This window comes from Melopsittacus undulatus, chromosome 9 (genome assembly GCF_012275295.1).
Source record: "Melopsittacus undulatus isolate bMelUnd1 chromosome 9, bMelUnd1.mat.Z, whole genome shotgun sequence".
Taxonomy (NCBI): domain Eukaryota; kingdom Metazoa; phylum Chordata; class Aves; order Psittaciformes; family Psittaculidae; genus Melopsittacus; species Melopsittacus undulatus.
Window position 1 is genome coordinate 41,682,707 of NC_047535.1, and position 24,480 is coordinate 41,707,186.

A 24,480-nucleotide genomic window follows, 5' to 3' on the forward strand; every position below is an offset into this window, starting at 1 on the left:
TGGCCGCCAGGGGGCGCCCGGGGCGCGCCAAGGGGGCGGTGCCGGCAGCGTCAGCGCCACCCCTCGGCGGGGCGGACCTGGCGGCTCCCGGGCCCCGCTGCCCGCAGGGACAGCGGCAGCAGCGAGCGGCCGGGCCCCGGTGCCCCCGGGACACCCCGGGAGGCTGCAGGCCCGCTGCCGGTGATGGGTCAGAGCCATCCAGGCCCGCGGGGTAACGGGGGTCACCGCATCAGTGCAGCCTGGCAGTGCTCAGGCCAGGTTGGACACAGGGGCTTGGAGCGCCCTGAGCCAGTGGCAGGGGTTGGAGCTGGATGGGCTTTAAGGATCCCAACTACGCTGTGATTCCATTGTTCCATCCATCCGTGATTCCATGGTTCCTCACCAGACACACTCAGTACAGTAACTTCAGTTTCCATCTCTGCACGGAGCAGCTCCTCTTCTTCTGCTTTTGGAAGGGGAAGCACTTGCCAGTGCATTTACTTTGGAATTCTGTTGTTCAGGGATTTAAACCTGGTTTTAAAGGCTCAGTTTTGCAGAGGCTTTAAACAGACAGGAGGAAGTTGAGGATCCGCTCACAGCAGCAAGAGCAGGTGGAGACCTCATAGCAGCCTTCCAGGATCTGAAGGGGGCCTATAGGGATGCTGGGGATGGACTCTTCATTAGGGACTGTAATGACAGGACAAGGGGTAACAGGTTCAAACTGAAACAGGGGAGGTTTAGATTGGATATAAGGAAGAAATTCTTTACTGTAAGGGTGGTGAGGCACTGGAATGGGTTGCCCAGGGAGGTTGTGAATGCTCCATCCCTGGCAGTGTTCAAGGCCAGGTTGGACAGAGCCTTGGGTGCCATGGTTTAGTGTGAGGTGTCCCTGCCCATGGCAGGGGGGTTGGAACTCGGTGATCTTGAGGTCCTTTCCAACCCTAACTGTTCTATGATTCTATGTGCAGGTTGGCAGCTCATTCTGTGCCTGCTGCTTCCCTGAGCCCCTGTCTGAGCAGTGCTCACTGGGGGATGAGGCAGGTTTCTCACCAGATTGCTAAACTCTGGAGTCCTCCTCCTCTGGGTGATGCTCTGTGAGTGGCAGCAGGGAGTGAGGTGTCTCCTGCACAAGCAGCCCCCATGGCTGAATCAAAGCCTCTGCCCGAGCCTGGCTGTTCACAGGCCTTGGGCACATGTGTACATGGGGTGGGCAGTGGCCCCTTCCCCAGGGCAGCCCCACTGAGCCCTGGCTCCTTCCCACTGTGTGACCCAGAGAGGGAGCGTCACCCCCCTGTGATCAGCACTGGTCTGCAGCAGGGAATGAGACAAACCCAGTGAGACCCTGTTCATCTAAATGAAGTGAAAGGGGCTGTTTTCTGTTTGCAGGGAATTCGGGCAGGGTCTGGAGCCAGCCCTGAGTGCTTGCACAGAATCACTGAAGCTTTAGCACCCTCCTAAACCCATGTTGGTTCCAGCTGACAGTGTTTTACAGGGCATACCTTGAGTTTGGGGGCTCAGGGATTGCAAATAATGAGTCACAGCTCCCTGGGATGCAAATGCAGCTGCTGAGGCACCAGCACAGAGAAGTGTTGTCCAAGATAAGAGCAAAGCAAACCTTGCTGCCCACACACCCTTATCCCTCAAGGCTGAGTATCTTTGTCACCGACTTCAAAAACACACGCTCGGAGTTACACAGGCTTCCTGTGGTTGCCATTGATACGGATTTGCTGCTTTTAGAGCAGACAAGAGGGGATTGTGAAAAGCTGTGACTTGGGAGAGCTGAGCAGATGGATCTGGAGCTAATGTGCAGCACCCATGTGTGCAGAGATGGTTGGTGCTTGGGGACGGAATCACTGCAGGACATGGCCATAGCCTGTGTCCCTCCCAGGAAAGGACCCAGGAGAGCTCTTGGGGCCTCTGTGGACAGCCCCTGGTCCCTTCTATCCCTGGATCCTGGAGAGCCCACATGCAGCCCATTTGGCTCTGCCCGTGGAGCTTCGGGACCCCTCAGCACTGCCTCACTGCAGAGGAGGAAGCGACGTGCAAGTCACCTGTCCCAGGAAGCGTCCCACTCACAGCAGCTGCATGGCACCAGGCTCCTGCCCCATGCACAGCCCAGGTACAACAACATGACACGGGTACAGAACACCTGGTGCAGAGCTCACGTGGCTGGTCATCCTATCGCACAGGCTCCATGCAGAGCAGTGCTGGCATGCAACCTGCAGAGTGCTGCATCCACCTGTCCTGACGGTCCCCAGCGCTTCAAGGCCACCTCTGTCATGAGCTGAGAGGTCTCAGGCACTCCAGAGCTTCACTGTGAAGGCTTCAGAGCTCGGTAGGTAACAGTGCAGAACCCAGTCCTGTGGTAGCACACTGCTGTGACAGAGCCTTGAGTCCTGGGGAAGGGCCCAGGCTGACAAGGTTGTGCAGCTCTGCTGGTCCTGTGCAGCTCTGCTGGTGCTGTGCTGCTCTCTCTGTACCTATTTTTACACCACTCCTATGGTTTAAAAGCCTTTCAGAGATGCCCATGTTCAGAGGGGGCCAGGTCTGACAGGGACTGACTCACTCTGGCCTCTAGGAAGTTCCTTGACTTCCTGGATCATCCTCTCCACCTGAGTGCTGGCCCCATCATGGACCACAGACCTCCAACACAGCTGCACAGGCTGGGAAGTGGCAGGAGCTGGGGTTGCTGGGGAAGGAAGCTCTGTAGCAGGGGAGGCCAGAGGGGGTCACTGCTTGTGTGCAGTCCCGGGGATGACAGTGACAAACAGGGAGCAGGCATCTCTGTCCCCGAGCCCCAGGGCCATGGCAAGTTCAAGTGTCACAGGGCAAGGGGGTCTCTGATGGGCTTTGGTTTCCCCCACTCCAGCCTACAGGGAACTGGTGGTGCCAAGTGGGTAAGCACAGAGCTGTGGGGTGCATCCCATGCCATGGCCAGCAGCATGCGGGGGCTGTCCCTGCCTGCCTGGCCAGGGCCATGGGATGTCCCCTGTAGGACACTGACTCAGAGCAACGGAGAGATTTGGATCTTCACATCCCAGGGGTGAGCTGGCTCCTGAGGGGAGGCACCAGCTCTGCCACCTCCCTGCTCACACAGCTCCCAGCTCAGCAGTGCCTTTGTGCCTGTTGGGCAGGGGAAGCTGTCAGAAGAGCCCTGAGCCACGTCCGTGCTCCTGTCTCTGGGGGGGGGGGGTGAGGGGACCTGGGAGGATCAGGCTCTGCAGCCCTCGTGTGGGGCTCGGGCTCCACTGCCTGCATTTAGACCCTTTATCAGTTGTTTGATGTTCACCCTCCAGCAGCAGCATTTATCAGCAAGTGCAGGCGCCGGGAATCCCTCACTTTATGTGCAATGTCCTCTGCACCTCAGCAGAGCTGGGACTGGAGATCTGCCATAAGATAATGTGATTGCAGCTGCTTCCTATGACTGGTATCTGGTGATCAAGTCCTGTGTGGAGCTAGCTTTCTGCTTTCATGTGTTGATGCTGTATGACTTTGAAATCAGCTGAGGCTTGCCAAGGTGAGAGCATCAGTGGATTACTGTGATGGTGGTTGTGCTGCAGGCAGGGATTAGGGGAGAGGGCAGGCAAAAGACCACGGCTGTGCTCCTGCCAGTGGGGATGCAGACATGGTCGTGCAACAGCAGAACATCTCTCATGAGCAGAATGCCAGCAGGGTCAATCTGCTCTAGACAAGATAAATCAAAGGAGGCCAAAGCTTGGAGTACCAAAGCAAGCTGGTGTGTGTTTACTGCATTCCAGTTCCCTTTTTATTCTATTAGTAAGTTAGATCATTAGAATGGTGCTTTGCGGAAGCTGCTCTGGAAAGCCAGAGGTGACAAGGGGGAAGTGTGGCATCACTGAGAGAGGAGAGCTCTGCACAGGGATCTCCAGAGCTGTACCTGGGCACAGAGAAGGGTCCCAGGCCTGTGCCCAGTGGTGAGGAGGAGGAGCTGCAGGACCCAGAGAGCTGAAATGTGCTGGGCCAGTGTCAGAGGAAGGAGCAGGCTCTTGCCAAGCTGCAGTGCCACAGGCAGGAGGTGGGGACCATTCCCAGCCCAGGAACCAGCAGGTGTTGCTGTATCCCATTCACTCTGCCATTGAATGGACTAAGAGAAAAGGAGAGTCCCTTTTGGTCCAAGGATAAAGGCAAAGGGGTTGTGTGAGACATCGTGTTTTATTGTCTCCAGTTGGATCAGGGAGGTCAGTCAATAGAGACTAGATGTTGCTAGGGAAGAAAATCAAAGCAGGAGACATCCTTACTTCCTGGTTCAGAGGGTTGAGTGCAGGAAATAGGTTTGTTCTCTGCACTGGTGAATGTCATTGGACCTGTCACTTGGAGATCAGCTCACCGTGCGAAGGTCCCTCAAGGACAGAGCAGTGTTAGTGTTGGGAATGATTTGCCTTGGGTTTCAGATGGATCCATTTTTATGGGGTTTGGTATCATCAGGAAGGGGTCAGATGAGTAATCCCGTTTTCCTCACAAGCTCCTGACACTGGGAGCTCTGAGCCACACACAGCACCAGCTCTGCCTTCCCCAGGCATGTGTTTACTCTGGTGGGGAGGTGTTTGTGTGTCCATGGGGCTGGACAAGAGCCACAGCTCGGGCCTTCCCTTTGCCACTTTCTCACCACTGCCTTTCTCCTTCCATCCTGCCCCTGCCATTGCAGCTCCATCTGTGCCGGGAGACAGGAGTCCTGCGGCCATCGCTCCTCCCCAGAGCCAGGGTCCAGTGCTGTGTTCCCACCCAGGAGCCAGAACAGGCACTGCATGGCCCAGCTGCTGGTCATGCCAAGAGAGGTACCAGGTGTGAGGTTACCTCCTGTGCAGGGATGGGGGGGGGGGGGGGAGTGGTGTGGGACTGCTCTGCGGGAGGGAAGGGGGAATTTCAGCCACAGTTTTTATTGCTTTGCTTATTGTGCAAAAAGAAAGGAAACCCTTAGGAAAAGTGTGCTGGGGAATGCTCTGTGATTCACCAGTAACGTCTGCCCAGAACAGCCCAGCACTGGGGTCTCCTGTCAATGGAAATGGAACTGTGCTCTGCCCACCTCTGCTGATGCTGGTGCCCACAGTCCCAGGGCTGAGCTGATACTTTCCTCTCCATCCAGAGGAATCATGCTTTTGGGACAGTTTTCTCCATCATTTCACCAACCAAAGCCTTTCCTATTTTGTCCAGCCCATGTTTTAACTGGGACCAGGTTCTTCTGCAGCTCTTTGCATCTAATGGGGCACCTTAAAAGCACTAATGAAGGAGATGTCCCTGGCTCCCCTCTGCTGTGGGGTGTTTGGTAACAGTGACACAGTCCTGCAGGCGGGGGAATGAAGGCACCAAAGTGGCCATGATGTGTCACAGGAGAGCCCAGCAGCCCCAGCCGGGCATGCAGCGAGGGCATTACCAGCCTGCTTGCTTTACACCATTGATCTCCAGGTGCTCTGCCATGAATCCAAGCCTGCAGCTCCTTGCCCAGGTGACACACAGCACCCTGGCACTCTGCACAGGAGCTGAGCCCTCTGCCTAATGATGTGTGGCACATCCACCTGGTGACAGAGCAAAGGTCTGAGTGCAGACCAGCCCGTCCCTTAGCGAGTGCTGGGTACTGCTCACTTGGTTTAATGTAGCTGTAAGAGGCTTTGGTCCTTTCCTCTCTCTGATTAGCTCTAAAAATCCCTTTATCCATGGTTGCTTTCCTGAGCTCACTAAAGCCACAGCTCGCTGCCTGGGATCAATGCAAGACAATGCTCAAGTGACTGCTGGATGGTAAAATGAACTTGCTGCCAGGGTGCTGAGCAGAACATACGGGTCCTCCTGTACCTCAGGGTGGTTGTCATCCCATGGGCTAAGGTGCTGGTGACTTCATACAGACCCATTTTACCTGCCTGTGCATTGATCCTGGAATGGGCAATAGCCCAATTAACCAAGCCTTTAATTGTGTCTTTAATGGGTGTACTTTATTTTTCCCCTGACAAATGCTGTCACCTCACCTCACTCCACATCAAAGCTGAAAATTAAAAGATCCCATAGCACATGTTTGTGCCCTTGTGTCCCCATCCTCTATGTCGCAGCATCCCAGACTGATGTGGGCTGAAGGGACCTTAAAGCTCCTCCAGCTCCAACCCCTGCCACAGGCAGGGACCCCTTCCACTGGAGCAGCTGCTCCAAGCCCCTGTGTCCAACCTGGCCTTGAGCACTGCCAGGGATGGGGCAGCCACAGCTTCTCTGGGCACCCTGTGCCAGCGCCTCAGCACCCTCACAGGGAAGAGCTTCTGCCTAAGAGCTCATCTCAGTCTCCCCTCTCAACGGGCAGATGAAGTCTATCGGCCCCTTCGGGCACTGGAACTGCTCAAAGGTCTCCAGGCTCCACAGCCACCTCTAAGCCCATGGGGTGGGCACGTTCCCCCCGGGGGCAGCCGCAGGGCAGGACTGGGGGAGGCCGCTCCCTCCTGCCCGCCCCTGCTCCGGTGCGGGCAGAGCCGGCCCCGGCCCCGCTGAGGCCCCGCTGCCAGCACGGGGCGCGGCCTCAGCCATACAAGATGGCGGCGCCACACCGACGATCACATGATCCTTCACCTCCTCCGCTGCCGGGCGGCGTGCTGACGTTCTGGGCAGCGGGCGGGCCCCGTGATCGGAAGTTGTCGGGGGGAGGCGGAAGTGAAAGCGGGGAGGCGGCGGCGGGGCCCATTAAAGCGGACGGAGGCGAGCGGGCTGCGGGTCTGCGCGGGCGCCGCGGCACACGCACCGGGTGAGGCCTGCGGGGAGCTGCGGTCGGGCCGCGACAACGGGGGCCTGGGGTGCGGGGTGGCGGTGGCTTGGGAACCGAGCGCTGCTCTGGCTCCTCCCTGCGGCCTTGGGAGGGGGGGGGGGGTTGCGGGCGGCGGCCGCCAGGACCCTCCGCGGGGTGGGGGGGGGCGGCGTGGCGCCGGCTCCGTGCTCCGCCTGCGGGCGACTGGGGCCTGTTGGCCGGGTCGCTGCGGCGCTTCCCTGTGCCCGTGTCGGGAGCCGGGCCCGGCGCTGCCCCCGGCACAATGCAGCGGGCCGCGGGGGGCTCCTGGGGAAGGCTGCTCCGCGCAGCGCCTCGGGGCCCGCGGCCCTTCTCGAGGTGCGCGTTTCTTGAGGCCTTTGTGGGAGCCTCGGCTCCGGCTTGGAGCGGTGCCTCCAGCGGGGGGGGGGCGCGTTGGCTGCGACGTGCGGGGCCCTGCGGCCTCCTCCGGCGGGTGAAGGGGCTTCGGGCCAACCGGTGCCCGCAGGTGGCCCGGCGGCGGGCTGGGGCATGCGGTGCTGCTCGGAGGGGTGTCGGGGGGTGTCGTGAAGATGAGCCGGCGGCGCTGGGAGCCATGAATGTGACAAAACAGGCGCTGGGGAGCCTGGCAGTTATTGCGAAAGTCGCTCTCGGCGTGTGTAAAGCCTGAGTCAGTTCTGAAAAGTGTTGGAGTGGATGTTGGAAGTGCTTTGGATTATGAGTGTATAATGAGGGAAATTAAACGATAGATATGTTATTAGTCTGCAGGTATATATAGACTAATAAATATGGAAATATATAATTGTTGTATTGAAGACAACTGCAGTGTTTTCTCTGTAAATGGAGGAGTTATTTCAGTAGTAAAACTGCTGTGAAAAGGCTGCCTTAATCTACAGAAAGTTAACCTCTGCCTCCAAATGAGTTTGTCTTACCTGGCACCTCTAAAACCCTTTCACTCGGAGCTGGAATTCTCTGTATTATCTCCCTGAAAGCCAAGCTCACCAGCTGATACACAGGGCTGTTGTGATACGGCCATAAGAGGGGTTTTATGTGTAAACTGAGAACACATGGCAGAAGGAAGGCCTCCAATTGTAGGCAAGCTGTTCTTTGTTTGACAAGTGCCAGTATGGAAGCTTTAGAGCTTCGAACACTTAACCAATGGCCAGTGCCTTGCACAGTGTGTGTCCCGGTGGGAACTGGGGTGGGGAAGTGGGGGGCTCTCCTTAGGGGGATGGTTGGTGGTTATGGAGCTGTGTTGGGTTGGCTGGGACTGAAGGCTGCGCTGGTACCAGCCCGGTGGAGCCAGGCTGCTGGGATCCCTGTTCCCTGCTCTCAGTAGCTGTGGTTGAGGTTAAAGTGGGTGGAGTCATTTGAATATTCCTTGTTAAATAAGCGGGGCCTCCTTGGTGCACTTAGTCAGGAAGAACGAGTGCATTTGTGTCTTCCCCCCTCCCCTTGTGACTCCCAACAGCTGACCCAACACATGACTTGCCCTCCATTGACTAATGAGTAGACCCACCATTCCTGGCCTTAGCCCTCACAATCCAAAGCAGCTCTAAGGCTGCTCCTTCCACTGCTGCCTTTTTTCCCCCTCTTTTTTGGTGCTGTTAATACTGCACTCCTGTGGTTGAAAAGCCATAAAGTGGGGTTAGTCTGACCCCTCAGAAAGGGAAACTTCTGAATCCAGTAATAGCTTCTTGCTTTCAACATACAGTGAGAAGTATACCTGGTGGGATGGAAGGCAGCAGCTGCATTAAACTCTCCTCTTCCATGTGGTGTCACACAGTGGTCCATGGCCTCAAGTACCTTTCTAATTACAGACTGGCTTGTGTTGAAGGGACCTTAAAGCTCCTCCAGCTCCAACCCCTGCCACAAGCAGGGACCCCTTCCACTGGAGCAGCTGCTCCAAGCCCCTGTGTCCAACCTGGCCTTGAACACTGCCAGGGATGGGGCAGCCACAGCTTCTCTGGGCACCCTGTGCCAGCGCCTCAGCACCCTCACAGGGAACAGCTTCTGCCTAAGAGCTCAGCTCAGTCTCCCCTCGGGCAGGTTCAAGCCATTCCCCTTGGCCTGTCCCTACAGGCCCTTGTCCCAAGCCCCTCTCCAGGTTTCCTGCAGCCCCTTTAGGCACTGGAGCTGCTCTAAGGTCTCCCCTTCAGGAGCCTTCTCTTCTCCCGGCTGCCCCAGCCCAGCTCTCTCAGCCTGGCTCCAGGGCAGAGCTGCTCCAGGTAAGAGGTGCTCCAGCTTCAGTTTCTGCAGCACCCTCTTTAAGGCCCGGTTGTAAGGCTCTGCTGTTGGAAGGTCATGTGAGTTACCTGTCGGAGCAAATCTCTGGCAAAGCTTGTCCTTGAGGAAACATGACAATTACAATCAAACCATCTGTGCTACACTATAAATAGCTGTCTCCAACATGTATGGGATTTTGGGCTGACTTCTCTCTGAAAATGAGACTACTTTATGCAGAATCTAACATTTGGCTGTAAACAAAATGGCTTGTGCTTGATTAGGGTGCGTTTTAAATGCCGCACTGTGAGATGGTGTCTGGCAAGCCTGGGGTTGGGAGCATGGGCTGTGGCATAGGGTGCTTGGATGTTTGTGTTCTCTAGAAGTGGTGGATGTGTGGGCACACAGATACGTACTGGTGGCTGTCCCTGCTGCTCTAACATAGCAATTTCTTCAGTTTCAGAAATAAACTGAGTATCTGATGGGTACGGACCGTTCGGCTTGCATGCTGCCAGTGCTCTGTAATGGCTGATGGGCTTCCTTCAGCTGTGACCTGAGCTGCTCTTAAGTCTTTGTTACTAGAGCCTGAGGGACAAAGATACCTCTGCAGAACTGGAATGACTTAAAGCTTGCTGCCTTGATAGGAGGGAGTCTGGATAACACCTTCCCTAAGTGCTCAGCCTGAGCGCAACCACCTTGTAGCTGTTGTCTGGCAGCAGCTACGCACCCTCCAGATGCTGGAGTGCTCCATCCTTGCCCAGCGCTGCTTTGATAATCGCGGGTTAATTGCCCAATGAGTTGGAGCTCAGTTGGTTTCCCCTTCATCTTCCCAACATGATCCCTTGGAGCTGGTGTGTAACAGCCTGCCCTCGGCCGTGCCTCACGTGTGGCAGTGGGTTGTGGGGCAGAAGGGTCACTCCGGAGGGGCTGGTGTGGGTGCTTCGTGCAGCGGTAGTGGTCACACACCAGCTCTGCTGAAGAGCGTTTCCCTTGGCTGGAGCTCCCGGCCGAGCCCAGGGTCAGGGCTGTACCCGGGAGCAGCCCCGGGGCTGGGGGGGATCCCTGGCTCCTGCCCCGCTCCCGTGCTGGGCTGGCAGCGCCGGGCCCGGCTGCGCTGCGGAGGCCTCGGCCGCGCTGGGAGATGCGCCCGGGTGGGTGATGTCATTGCTGCTGCTCCGAGCCTGCTCCTCCCCCGTGCCGGCAGCGAGGCTCGGCCGCGGTGTCAGCCCCGCGCTGCCTCCCGCTCAGTGCCGGGGCAGTGAGCTCCTCAAGGCCGCTGATGTACCGCTGTGCCCCCGCGGCCTTGGCTGCTCCCGAGGCTGTTCCACAGGGCAGCCAGGCTCCCTCCCACCTGAAGGCGCAGGGGGCGATTTTGTGTTGTTGAAAGGCACTTGAGTGATTTGCTTTTGTCTCTCCATAACTGCTTAAATGCTAGCACAAGGTGACTAACTGCATATAACTGTATGTGCATGAGCTTCAAGCAGATATTCTTAAATCCAGTAGGTCTTTATATTGTCAGTTAAGAAAACACCGTCTCTCTGGAGTCCATCCTCTATGGCTGCACACCGGCCACTTGGCAAACAGACTGGGCTGGTGGAGTGGTGGAGCCAAGCAGAGGCAGGCAGCAGAAGCTGCCTTCAAGGCTCCCTGGGGCTGCCAGTTTATCTGAACCCTTGTGCTGAACCCTTGATGTCTCTCCAACTGGGAAGCAGCATCCTCTTGAGAGTAACCTGCTTGGTGCTTGCCTCCCTAGAGTTGGCTGGGTTGCTTGGCTCTGTAACCTACTCTTCCTCTCAGCTCCCAGGCATGGATCATGGTATCTGAAGTCCATCCTGGCACAGTGGTTCAGTGCCTGAAGCATGAGCAGCGAGTTGGTTGTAACTGAGGCATGCCCAGGCCTGATTCTTTCCCTCCTCAGCAAGAAGATGCAGTTTACCAGTCTCTGAAGCTCACTTAGTCCTGTCCTTGTGGAGCTTCATCAGAACAGCTGAGCTGGTAAAGTACTGATGCAGGATCTGTGCAAGAGGTATGAGGCCATGAAGCATGAGTCTGAAACTGAGTATCCCTAGTAGGAATTCCTTGTTAGACACTGACTCAGCTGTCATGGCAAGCTACCTGTTACGTTCCCATCCTGGGACTGAAATACTCGTCCTTCCTGCTCTGCAGACTGCATTAGCATAGTAAGAGGTATTGAGTGTGTGGGATCAGGAGATGTGCTCACGGAGCGAGGATTAGTTCTTAGATTGCAGCCTGTCCCTAGAGGAAGCCTCCGTTCTAAAGACTCATTCCTGAGAACAGGACCTCCTGGAAGGCATGTACAGGAGTAAGGTGTTTGCCATCAGTGTCAATCTTGTACTACTTCTCCATGTCTGCTTGTCTGGTGGTAGATCTCCCATCAGTATTTGTTCTATCTCTTCTATCAAGCTCCTCCTGGTGTTGAGGGAGATAAAATGCGTTCTCATTTGGATCTCAGGTGTGAGGTACAGGGTCTGGCAGGGCTCCTGGGGGCCATTGCTTGACTTGAAGGCCTGAACCTTGGTCAAAGTCTCCCTTCAGTCCTGTGTTTCCTGCCCAGCCTCTGGGAAGGCAGCAGCCAAGAGCAGATAAACAAGGTTTGTTTACCAGTGACAAGGTGTAGGATCCATGCTTTGCTTACCGCTGCAGAGGTTATCTGACGTCTCCTATCTGTGCTTCTGAAACTGAAAGCGTGACAGGAATGTGTGAAACCTTGGGAAGCTGTAGACAAAACTAGAAATTAATCTCTAAGTACTTGAAAAACAGTCAGATGTGGTAAAGATCTGACAACTTTCCTGTTTCTTTGGGGCCTGGTGAGCTTGTGATGTTTGGAATTGGTCAGCCTTGAGTTCTGGACACAAAGACTGAAACTCATCTGCTCCTGGCACTGTGCTTGGTGTGGAGGCAGGGATGGGCCGTGGTGTCCAGTGGGGTGGCCTGACCTGAGGGCTGGGCTGGTGGTGGCCACATTGGGCTACTGAACTGCTGGGTGGCTCTGAGGGTTGGTGCGTGGGTGCCAGGAGGCTGGTACATGGCTGTGTAACCCAGGCTGTGTGTGCACTGAGCATGGCCAGTTAGTGTAAGGTTTGTCTTGCTTGAGTTGAGGAGATGCACCTTCTGTACATATCCATCATCATTCCACAAAATGCTCATGCAGTTCCTGTTCCTCATGGCATATGGCCATTTGGGCAGATAAGGCTGTGGCACAGGCACTGTGAATGTGAGGAGTGGTCTCTGGGGTTGCAGTGATTGTTTGGGGAAGAAATCCCCCCCTCATTTTACCCTCCTGTGGCAATCATTAGTTAAGGACATTGGCATGTGTGGTTAGTCTCACCACTTCACTGCATGCTCTTGTTTGGGCTGATTTAGAACCTGAGGCTCCTCTGGCTGTTGCTTTTGCAGCTCTTTACCTATTTCTCAGGCCTTATTGACAGGAGGAAGGGCCATATTGACTCGAGAGAGGACATCTGGTCCTCTTGTTGCAGCCTTCCTTATCTTGAGAGTCCTTGTAGCCTTGTCTGTGACTGTCTCTATACACAATGAAATAGTCTTCAGTTCAGTATCAATTCCCTCCTTTGGAAGTAATTGGCTATTTCCCTGATTACTTCCACAAGTGTTTTGTTATTCCACTCTTTGCACATCCTATACAGACGCTAACTATTAAAATCAGTGTTATTAATTGGGTATCAGAGGCATGGCAACATGGAAGCTATCCTGGTAGAGCTGAAGGGCTTTGCGTAGGCAAGGCCCTTAGTCAAGACACATGGCTTGTTGCCTGGAGTCTCCCAGCAGCCAGCAATGTGCTCAGCTCTCCTCCCACATCCTGAGATTGTCTCCCCCAGGGCAGAATAGGGGAAGTTGAGCTTGCTCTGATAAAGGGGGAGGGGTGTTAAAGCAAGCATGCCTGTGCTTGTAGCAGCTTCATCCTTGGGAACCACCTGAGATCCTGCAGGATTTACAGAGGAACTGCTGCCTCCTGGGAGGCAGGGGCACAGCAGGATCTGCACAGTAGCTGCAGATCTCCAGACACTTGCTATCAGCCTGTTAGGGCTTTGTGTGTGTCTGCCCATTCCTGGGAGAAAGGTACCCTGTGGTATCTGGGGCTTCAGCTGCTGGAGGGACTGGTGGACTAAAGCTCCCTGACTGGAAACATGCAGCTTTCCATGAGGTTTCTGGGATGGCTTTCCCATAGAACTGCCTTCCTATAACCTGAAGGGGAATTCAGCAGCCTGGGCTTTGTCTGGGAATCTTGCTCTTAGGTGTGGCCTCAGCTCTGAGGACCTTCCTGTCCTGCACCCAGCTGTAGTCTCCAAGTACCTGCTGTGGAGATGATGGTGAGGAGCAAAGTGATCCCTCCGGGATAGTGATCCAGCATCACAAGGGACACTTCCTGCACTCCCCTCCCTTTGGCTCAGGGTGTTTGTCACCTGAAGAGCCTACATGTGCTGCTGCAGTCTTGGGCTGAGCAGCAGTCAGGGCAAAGCAGTGTTCCTGTAGCCAGCAACAAATGACCTCCAGACCTTTCCCCCTGCTCTAAGCATACTGGTGATCTGAGTGACCATGCAGAGGTGCATCTGAGAGCAGATGCATTTCTGTGCTTGTGTTGCTCCCACTTTCAAACCATGTCAGATCAGCATGATTATCTCCCCAAGTGGAGGCGGCTGCTGTGATACCTGAACCGGCAGAGATCAGGTTCTGAGCTTTACACCTTCCTGGATGTCAGGGTGGGGACTGGTCCTGCATAGTTCAACCTTCTCTAGGGCAGAGTCACAATTCAGCCAGCTCTGACCTGGAGGAATGCTGGGAGGTGCAACAGGGCTGTGCATCAGTGAGACTGGGACTGGAAAGCTTGCTTTGGGAACCTGGGCTCTAAGCCTGCCTAATCCTTTGTGTCGGTGCCTCTCAGGAATGCAGTGCTCCAAATCTCAGCTCTGGGAGCTCTTGGGCAGGGAGACCCCTGCTCACATGCACATCCTGTGATTCCACTGCAGCCGTGGCTCCTGCCAGCGCCATTGCCTCTGTCCTCCCTGTGTCACCTGGGCTCTTTGGCACCCTGGCTATTGTATCTTCTTTCAGGGAGCTCTTTGAGCCCTTGCCCACAGCAGGGATGCATCCTAGAGCCTCTGGCTGGTGATTGATGGTGTGTTGAAGGTAAGCTAAAACCTTGTTGCCATCAAAAGGAGCATCTCCCCCAGCAGTGGCTCTGCAGCTCCCGTGATCCCACCAAGAGCCTGTTCTGCTCACAACTGTTCCAAAGCTTTTGCTTTCCAGCTGGGTTTCCTTCATGCTGCCTCATTATTCTCCTTTTAGCACTGCACTGTCCTAAGAGCGTGTCACCCAGGAGCAGGATGCAGCGAAGTGTGTGTGTGTGGTGGGCCTGGTGTCATCTCTACCCGGTAGCAAGCTCACCGACCGCGTCAGCTGGCTGCTGGCACGGTGTCACACCAGCCTGGGTCTGGTGCTCATGCTGAAGCAGCCACTGAATTGAACTGGCAGCATGTGGCTGAGCTGCTGGCTGGTTCCTGAGCTTCATTTGGTCCTAGAGCAGCCCCTCTGGCACTAGAGGCTGCAACTCCACCCTCACAAGGAGGTGGAAACCTACTGCAGACAGCTGTAGTCTTAAAAGCCGATTCCTTTGGGATGCTGAAACATTCTTTAAGCTTCTATTTTGATCTGAGCCATGTCAGTGAGCAAGTGAGCATCTAAAGCTCTAGGCTGTTCTCCAAGAAGGTAAAGCTTTTGGCTTAAAGCGCTGGGGTGGGAGGCACTGGATGTACCTACACCTGACAACTTGCAGTGGCAGGTTTTACACAGGGTATTGCAAATCAGTTCATAGCTGAGGTGGTTCCTGCCTCATGGGGCTGGCTCAGGAAGGCACTGAGTGGTGCTGAAGCTGCAGGCAGCAGCAGGAGCTCGCCGCTCCTCCTGAGGAGCGAAGGATGAGCCCTGCTTGGGCTCTTGGCTGGGCACCAGCAGAAGGGAATATGTTGGTTAGAACAGCAGCGTAAGTGTGTGGGGAGGAAGGAGGTGGAAAGCAGTTTGAGATGGTACTGCTAGAGCAGCAGCTCCAGCGCATCCTTCTGCGGAGCTCTCAGAGGGTCTTGCCAGCTGCTTCTGGTGCGGGCTTTGCTTTGACTCTGCTCTGGGGTGCTTCAGTGGGGCCTGGAAGTGCCTCTCATCCTCCCCTGGCTGCAGGGACTGGAGGAGCCCATTGCCCTAAAGCGCAGCCCACTGACAGAGAGCAGTTCTTGAGAGTTGTCAGCTCGAATGGCAGGGTGCTTCTGATCTGCTTGTTAGGCCCAAAGCCAGCACATGTCCCCAGTGAGTGTGAGGCTTCTCTAGCTGGGATCCTCCAGCCAGCTGGGAAGGCTGAGCTGCTGCTGGAGCTGCCATGGGAGTGGAGGAGGGCATTGTCCTGCTGGTGCAGCCCTGTCAGTGCAGGGCAGCCTGCAGCTAAAGCTGTGCGTGTGTCTGGAGCAGTCGGTGTGAGGATGCTATGGGCTTGTTCAGCTCGTAGAGCTCTCCGGTTTGGTAAGGAGTCAAAAATAATCAAAGGCAGGTTTATTTCTAGCTTCTTCCTTAAAGGCAGCCTGGCCCCTCTGAAGCCATGTTCATGTGAAAGTACCAGCCCTGCTGATGGTCCCCTGGCTGCCTCACCTTTTTCCCACCTGAAAGGACATTGCTCTGCTCTGTGGGCTCCTGTGGCACTCAGGATGCAAGTAGGGGATGTCCAGCTCCACCTTGAGCTCCTGCTGCAGCTGGAGGCCGAGGTTTCAACACAGGCTGCTGGGCACTTGGGCAGTGCAAGTGGGAATCTGTGATCCTGGTCAGCTCCTGGTGGTCACAGCCTCTGCCCTTCTTTGGGATGAGGTGTTTTCAGGGAAGCTGGTTTGGAGCAAATGCATGTGTCCACTCAAAGCCTCAGCTCAACTTGGCTTGCTGGATCATGGCAGGGTACAGTGTGACCAGGGGACAAGCGAGATGTGCCTGTCTGGTCATCCTGTAATAGGGTAAGTGTCTAGTGGCCTCTCACTTGAGTGCCTGCAGGTCTGAGCACACAACCAATCCCCTGAGGTGCCAAACATGCCAGGGGGAACTTGCTGCTTTGGGGAAGGAACTGGTTTAATTGGACTGAGCTGGGCCTGAATCATTCTTCCAGCTTCAGTTTCCTTGAAGAAATGCAGAACCATTGGAGGGGGGAGGATAAAAATAGGGCTTTGGTGTAACACAGAGCCCGAATGTTTTGCAGCCTCCCCCGTGCCAGAGAACAGTGAGCAGATGTGGTGCTTCTGTGGGAAACGCACAGAGCTGTGTTTTGGGACAGAAAGGTCTCCCCGTGTTCAGGCATGGCTCTTTGGGCAGGCTGTCCCCAGTGGGGTCCTGCTCTGTCCCCCTCGGCTTTCCCATGGCTGGGGCTTGTTGCTAAGAGGTCCTGTAATGTAGTGAAGTGAATGCTCTGTTTATCCACAGCACCCAGAACAGCTCTGCAGTGCTCCGCATCCATGTGTGCCTTCTCATGGAACACTCCTTACCCTTGTGCTGCCTGCTGAGCCAGGGGAGCAGAGCAGGGGTCCTGTGTGCCACAGGGAGTTGGGCTCTGCCTGCCTGGGGCTTGCTTACCTGCTGCTCTGTGCCCTGTCAGTGGGCTCCGAATACCCTACAGCGTGCACAAGGTGAGCGGTGCAGCCTCACCTCAGTGCTCAGCTGGTGTCTAGCAGAGGGTGCAGGTGGCATCTGGTAGATGTAGGAGCAGAGAAGTCCTGGTCAGGTGTCCCAGTTCTTCAAGCCCCTGCATAAACACGCTTTGGTCCTTGGTTAGGATTGGGACTTCAGCTGTTGAAGTGCAAAGCTGCAAGAGCAAGGACTTCTCCAGCAGGTTCCAGGCTGCTGCCTGGGGAGTGGTTGACTTCCATGGAGGTGAGATTCCCCCAAGGCTGGCTACTGTCACACTGAAGCTGCCCATGAGCAACTTCCCAGGGTGTTCCTGTCTGTTAAAGGATAGCTCATGGGAGAGACCTGGTGGGCCATCAGTGCACGCTCCTGCTCTTCTTTGCTTGTACCAATGTAATTAATATGAGAACGTTTGCATTGTGACCTGGCACACGTGCACATCCCTAAGGAATCCTTACCCATCCATTTCTGCTTTGAGTTAAAGCAGCTGACCTAATACAGCAAGTGGAAAGGTAGTTGCACTGTACTCTGGAACAGCAAGGGAGAAGCCTAATGAGGTTTGGCATATGCTTTATTTCGTCTTCTGAGGAGCTGTAGCAATATGGAGCTTTATGGGACAGTTTGACTCTCCTTTTGGATCAGTAATCCAGTAACATTTGGGGGTCAGATGTTAGGGGTTCCCCTTCGCTGCTCCAAGGTGGCAGTGAGCGTTCTGTCCCAGGTTTAATCTCATGAGGTCAGCCTAGTGTTAATGGTTTGCTGGCTTAGAGGGCTGGGCAGTAAACATTGAGTGGAAGAGCTCTTCTGGTGTGTCAGAGGCAGCTGTGTTATTCCCTTGGCACCAGCTAAGCCAGCAGGGGGAATGATGCTGACTGGTGTCCTGCTTGATGGGAAGGTTCTGCTGGCTCCGGAGCAGGGTGGGCTCTGTCTGACCTCCAGGACACTTCACACGGTGTAAAGCAGAACCGATGTCTTGGATCCCATCTTAACAAACAGGTTTTTCTCCATGGTATCTGTGCAGGAGGAAGTGCTTGCTCTGGGGCTGGCTGTGGCCCTGAGTGAGCACACTGCCATCTGAAGGGCTTGTGGGCTCCTGCAGGATGCTGCTCTGGAAGAGTCATCCTGAGTGTAAAGCCAGACAAGCTGCATGAGGAGTGCAGAACAGTCCTGGGTGCACTGACTCAGAGCTGTCACAGTTCTCATCTCGACTCTGAGCATGGGGAGCCCTGCACAGCTCAGCTCAGTAGTGTTTCTTACAGGTGTGACTGGAGAAACTCCTCGTGTACACTGACTGTTCCTCCAGGCATTCAGACTTGCTCTGTGAGCTAAAGCTGGTGCTCCTTGGGCTCTACGGCAGCATTAGTCAAGCCTAATAGAGCAGTGGTGAGGATCCCTGGGCAGTATCTGCTGCTGGCCCCTGCAGTTCCTCCTGGCCCAAACCAAATGCCAGGCTGAGGCAGCTCCTCCTGTGCCATGGCTCATATCCGTTGCATCACCGGGGTGGAAGCTCAGTGTCTCACCTGAGCAGTGTTGCTGAGCTGCCAATAGCCCTTCATGCCCATGGGGTGGGTCAGCAATGACAAGAGGCAGTGTCAGCTCTGACTCTGCTTCCTCCCTGGCTGCAGGTGCCTGCTCACCTGAGTGGCTTCCCAGGTAATGAGACTTGACACAGCAGTTCTCCTCCCTTGCAGAGGGTGTATTGAACTTTGGTGCTAAGCATCCAGTGTGAGTTAGTGTTGTAATTTAGGGCTCTGCAGATCCCTCCGTGAGCAGGAGAACTGATGCCAGCGTGTCCAAAGCTGCTTGGAATACCAGGAACCAGTGAGCTGCAGCAGCCAGTGGCAAGTGATACTGTAAACACAGGGAGAAAATAGAAACAGCATGTGCTGGGCTCTGGAACAGTCACTTCAGGGTGAGTTGTTTTCCTCTGTCCCGAGGAGAACAGGGAGCTCTGCCCCTGGACCTGAACCAGAATCACAAATCGGTGCACACAGATGGTTTTAGGCTCTTTCAAAGCTCTGCTCTCTTGCTGCTTGCTCCATCTGAGCTGATTGTGCTGCGGAAGTCTCTGGCTTGGCTGTCACAAGTGTCACTTGTGCTGCGTGCTTTGAAAACACAGGAGGTGCAATCTGCTTGAAGGAGCTTACAGGGTCTGTTCTCCCCATGGCCATAGAGGAGATGAGCTGTGGAGGGGGGGATCTTGGCAAGAGCAGAAGCAGATTAAATGGGGTGTTTACTGGGGCAGTGACTGCTTTGAGCCGGCTGTACCTTGGCCAGGGCCAAGCCTGGTCCAGGGGGATCCATGAGCCTTGGGAAGGAGGTGTTCCTGCCTGTCCTGTGCAGGCTCTCTGGTGTCTGTTAACAGCCACTGAAGGATAATGTGAACAGCACCTCATGGTCTAACAGTTGGGAGGTTGTCTCTGTGTCCTGACCTGCCCTCCAGCGGAGCTGAGGTGGCAGCAGCTCACTTCATGTGCTCTCAGCAAAGCCTCAGTGCTTGGCAGCACTTGTAGTTCAGGTGTTCAAGTGGGTCTGGGTGGTTGTGTGACCACTTCAACTGGTGTGTCCTTGGGCCTCAGTGCTTTCACAAAGCACAGCAGCCACCGAAAGCTGCTGCTTCTCAGCTGAACCTGGAAGGTGGAGGAAGCCCCTGGTTTTCCTCTTTTTCTCCTAGGAAACTACTGAACACCACAAAAAAGCTTGAGTGTGGCATTAGTTACATCTCTGCTTACATCTCACTTGGGAGCCTGTAAGAGCTAGCCTGTGCTGGGAGCTGGTGTGTGTTATTTACTGCTCTGCCTCCAGCAAAGCTAAGGGAGGTGGCTTAGGCTGGTAAATCGACACAACAGCCTGAAATAGGGTCCAAGCTACACTTGAGGCTGCAAAGGACAAGTGCTTGGCTCACCTTCATGTCGGTATTCAGTTGCTGCTGCAGGCTGGACATGGCCCTGCCTCTGAAACGGGCAAAGCCATGGTTAGTGCCCAAGTGTAGCCTTGAATTGATGAGTGTGGTTTCAGGAGCTGCTGGTTCCTGGCTGGGAACTGGATTTCTCAGGCTGCGAGCCTGGTGCTGTCTGCCTGGAGGATTGATGTGCTAATGGTGTCTGATGGGACCTTTCTTCTTCCTTTCCAGTGGAAAAGATGACTTCTAGGAAGAAAGTGTTACTGAAAGTCATCATCCTTGGGGACTCCGGGTAAGTGGAGGAGCCTTTAACCTACCAGTCTGCATCCAGCTCTTAGCAAGGGGGAGCCTGGATGTGCTGTTAGAGACCAGCACTGCCTGCAGGAGAGATTGCACAGTCCCAGGCGCTCCCCTCTGTCCTGATGGTGTCCCCTGCAGTTCAATAGCTTGATGTCCTGCCACAGTATTAAAGGCAGGGGCAAACCTCTGCAGCAGCAGAAGTGGATAGATAGCCTTGCTGCAGGGAGCATGTGGGGGCTTGGAAGGAGCATTTCACTTAAAAAGCAAACCAGAAGTGCTGTCAGCAATCTCCAAACCCTGCCTCTGTCACACACAATTCATACAGAGCCATCTGCTCAGCTCCTGGGTGACCTGGCCCCTTGGAGAGAGCAGCTTTGCTGTGTGCTGTGAGCAGGGAGGCTGCTGCCTGTTGTAGGCTACTGCCTGCAGTCTGACTCCATGATGTGAGCCTTATTTATACCCCTGAGTCTGGCAGGCCGCTGATCAGGGGTGTTCCTCAGCCAGAGAGGGGAGCTGGGCCTGGACATTGGCTCTGGGGGGGATCTGCACCTCTGGCTGCCTGGCAGATGTGTGTTGAGCTGCTCCCAGCTGAGATCCTGTTCCTCCACCTCCTCCCCCTGCAGAGGCTGCAGGTTTGTTTCTTTGGGGTGCTTCATCTTCTTCCAAAACTGCCCCCGATCATGATGTGATGTGTGCTCCTTACCAAGGGTCACATTATGATGGGCACCAGGGTTTCTCAGGATGCTAATCCTTTGTATCCTTAGGTAGCTAATGGTCTTACTCAGCATGTAGCCTCAGCATCTATTGCTGTAAAAGCCTCTTCTTAGAGAGTTGAATGTGTTTTCCCTGTCTGAAGGGCCAGGAGGCTGTGGTGGAAGGCAGAGGGCACGGGGCTGTTCTGTTTGGGGTGGTTAATTCAGGCACTGTTGTAGGAGCAGCCTGCATTGTCTCTTTTGTCTTTCTGTACAGGGTGGGAAAGACATCACTCATGAACCAGTATGTGAACAAGAAATTCAGTAACCAGTACAAGGCCACGATAGGTGCAGATTTCCTCACAAAAGAGGTGATGGTGGATGACAGGCTAGTGACAATGCAGGTAAGGAGAGACCCTGCTCCCTGCTGCAGGGGTGCCTGGCTGCATAGACTACTATGCTACTCCAGTGCAGCCCCAAGCAGTGCAAGGGTCAGCATGCAGGGTGGATCTTGTTTGCCTTGAACTCATCTGGGCTTCTCTACAGATCTATATGTGGGCTGAGCAAGGGAAGGCAAAGATCAGTTTGGGCTCAGCTGAGAGCAGCTTTGCCAGGCCCAGTTTAAAAAAGTAGCATTTGATACTGCCAATAAACTAGATCTTGTTAGAGGAATTCACTTCCCTGGTGGAAGGGCCTGGGAAAGGACTCCTTAGGTCAGCTACTCTTGCTGCTTTGAGTCCTGTGGATATAGTGGTCGACCTGCTAGTCTGCTTATGTCTCTAGTATCCAAGCTTTCACCTCTCTGGTGAGACTGACTGCAAGGCAGCAGAAGCCCTGTCACAGCCACCAGTGGAGTGTTTGGGCTGTCCTGGTGCCCAAGTGCACTCCAGCACTGCAGGCAGGTCCCCTGCTAACCCTGATATCTACATCCTACTTGCCCCGAGCAAGGTTATTCACCTTGCTGAGGCTGGGCCCTAAAAGGGTGTTAAACACCTCTCTTTAGAATGGTGCTTCTGGCTCTTGGCTCTTAGTGCCTCCAGGAGCTTGACTCTGGCTCTTTGGGGGCGGTAGGTGCCTGGTGGGGAGGTTTGCAGTGACTGCTCTGACTGTCAGAGTGGAGCTGGTTTATCTGCCCTGTCTTTCCTTCCAGATCTGGGATACAGCAGGCCAAGAGCGATTTCAGTCTCTGGGAGTTGCCTTCTACAGGGGAGCAGACTGCTGCGTGCTGGTGTTCGATGTCACGGCCCCCAACACGTTCAAAACCCTCGACAGCTGGAGGGACGAGTTCCTCATCCAGGCCAGCCCGAGGGATCCCGAGAACTTTCCTTTTGTTGTGCTGGGAAACAAGATTGACCTAGAAAACAGACAAGTGAGTGCTGGGGCTGAGGGGGCTCTGCCCATGAAGGTGCTGGAGCAGGAGCCCTGCGGGTCAGCCGAGGAGTGGGAGGTGCCTGGGCTGCTCTGTGGCACCGGGGAAGCTGCTGCTGCCTGGAGAGGTCAATCCCTGTGTGCAGCGCGCCCCTGCCTGCTGCTGGAAGGATTGCAGCAGCTTCCTGGGCAGCGGCAGGGCCAGGAGCTCTGTTCTCCTCCAGAGGGCTGAGAAATCCCTATGGGAGCAAGTCCCTGCTCTGGGCATACCTGAGCAGTCTGTGCCCTGTGGTCTTCCTCAGGTGTGGTGCTCCTTTATCATGGGTCTGAGTGTGTCTGGTGATGGGCAACAGTCTCCTGTGCTCTGTATCAAGGCTGTAGTTCTGATGAGGCCAGAACTGCTGCCTTAGGTCAGGTTGGGTATGGGGGGGCTCTGGCCTTGCCCTGGGAATAAAGCCCCTTTCCTGCAGAGCTGAAGGTGGTGATGCTGCTCTCTGTCCATCCAGGTCACCACAAAACGGGCACAAGCCTGGTGCTACAGTAAAAACAACATCCCCTACTTTGAAACCAGTGCCAAGGAGGCCATCAATGTGGAACAGGCTTTCCAGACGATTGCACGAAACGCACTTAAACAGGTATGGAGGGAGCCGGTGGGTGCCCTGCACTGGTCCTGCCCACTGAGCTCTGCTGCTTTCCAGCAGTTTTCCCAGCTCCATGCATGCCAGGAGCCACCTGCAGAGCTGTGGCATCAACTCCTCCCTTCTTTCCCATTAGGAAACCGAAGTGGAGCTTTACAACGAATTCCCCGAACCCATCAAACTAGACAAGAATGACCGAGTGAAGGCTTCCGCGGAGAGCTGCAGCTGCTGAGGGGAGAGGCAGGGGTTGAGCACAGTCCTTCACAAACGAATATCACACTTAGGCCTTCAAACACACAGCCCCTCTCCTGTGTTTAAAACGAAATTAAAGGTATCTCCATCTCCAGCTGCCAAACCCCCCCCATCTCCCATGAGCATCTGTGAGCCCCGCACCCCAGAGCTCACCCCCCCCCACATCCCATCACACTTCATGGTAACAGACCTTTCTCTTAGTTTAAAATGGAAACTCTTATGTATGTTTGGAACTGAATTGAATTCCAGGTGTCCAAGGGAGAGAAACTGTTTACAGGTAATCTGTGTAACAAGTTCATACATTTTTAAGTGTCTGGTGTTTTCCCCTGTGAAGGCTGCAGCTGGAAAGGCTGGTTACCTGTAGTTCATCGCAAGCTCAGCACTCAGTCCAACTAGGTTGAGTTTTGTATGTATCTCTGTTAATGCTTGTTACTTTTAACTAATCAGATCTTTTTACAGTATCCATGTATTATGTAATGCTTCTTTAGGAAAAATCTTATAGTACATGTTAATATATGCAACCAATTAAAAATGTATAAATTAGTGTAAAATTCCTGAATTTACATGGTCAAGTACTGAAACACAGATTGGGTAGGAAGTGAGGAGGACACTTGAGAACTGCAGCGTGGTGGTGACACACGGTCCAGAGAGGCAGTGTTCTGTACAGCAGAGCTGAGCTAGGGAAAGCCTCCTTGGCCTGGGGCCGGGAGGGCTTCATCTCCTGGGAAATCTGTCTGGCTTCCTTGTATCCAAGTGGTCAGATTTGCGGAACAGCGTTGATGTGCACACTGGATTATTGGATTTCAAATTAAATACGGCTATAAAACAACCTCATTTGTTCACCTCCCTGACTGCTTAACTCCTAACATCCTGGAGCGAGTGTGGGAAGGGGCCGGAGCTGAGGTGTCCCGGGGGCTCTGGGTGCTGTGGGTGAAGCACTCTCCCACCGGGGCTGTGGTAGCTGTTTCTTGATGAACGACCTGGACACTGAATCTTCCCTTTCTTCTTACTGACTGCTAATCTGGATTTTTGGTATGGAAAAACTTGGCAATCTAGTCCCTTTCCTCTTCCTTTCTTCCTGGTATTTGTTCTTGCGTTTGTAGCTTGCTTAAATGGAGCCCTTCTACCTGTTTTCCAGAGGTCTACATTCTAGTACGTAGGCTGAGCTCTTATGTAAAGAGACAAACATGATGCCAATAAACTTAACAAGAACAAACCTTCTTGGTTACTCCTGTTTCTGACTCGCTTTTTTCTCCTCTACTAACATGCCTCTTTCCTCTGTCTCACCACCATTTCAGCATCCCAGTGCCTGCTAATGAAAGGGTGTTTGTGCTTCCTCCTTGCTGTAAGGTCTGTGGCTTTCAGATGCAGTTCTTGCTCCCCTCTTCTTGGAGGGTCGAGGGAGAAGGCTGGGCCCTTCTTGGCTCAGAAGGAAGAAACAGGGCCTTGGCTATTCTAGAGCCAGGTCAGGACCTTGCCTTGGTCCAGCTGAGTCAGGGTTAAGCCTTTAGTTTCTAGATGCTGGGCATGCCCCTCTGAACTCAGGCTGAGGTCACTGCTCCTGTGTCTGCAGGAAGATGGAAAACAGAAATGAGGCCAGTTATTTCAAGAGCCTGCTCACAGTCTTTGTGCTCTATGTTCTATTTTATGGCTTTGTCCCATCACACTTCTCTCACTTGACTGGGCTTTTGCTGCTCCCATCAGTTT

General features: G+C 54.5%; 1 protein-coding gene across 1 annotated transcript; it reads left to right on the forward strand.

Annotated features, from left to right (window-relative positions):
• Positions 1-6,606: 6,606 nt before the first annotated feature.
• Positions 6,607-23,989, forward strand: RAB7A (RAB7A, member RAS oncogene family). Its single transcript, XM_005142226.3, has 6 exons — positions 6,607-6,715; positions 19,755-19,815; positions 20,793-20,919; positions 21,666-21,884; positions 22,390-22,518; positions 22,658-23,989. Exons 2-6 carry the CDS (start codon positions 19,763-19,765, stop codon positions 22,751-22,753), a joined length of 624 nt encoding a protein of 207 aa, XP_005142283.1. The 5' UTR covers positions 6,607-6,715; positions 19,755-19,762; the 3' UTR covers positions 22,754-23,989.
• The last annotated feature ends 491 nt before the right edge of the window (positions 23,990-24,480 follow it).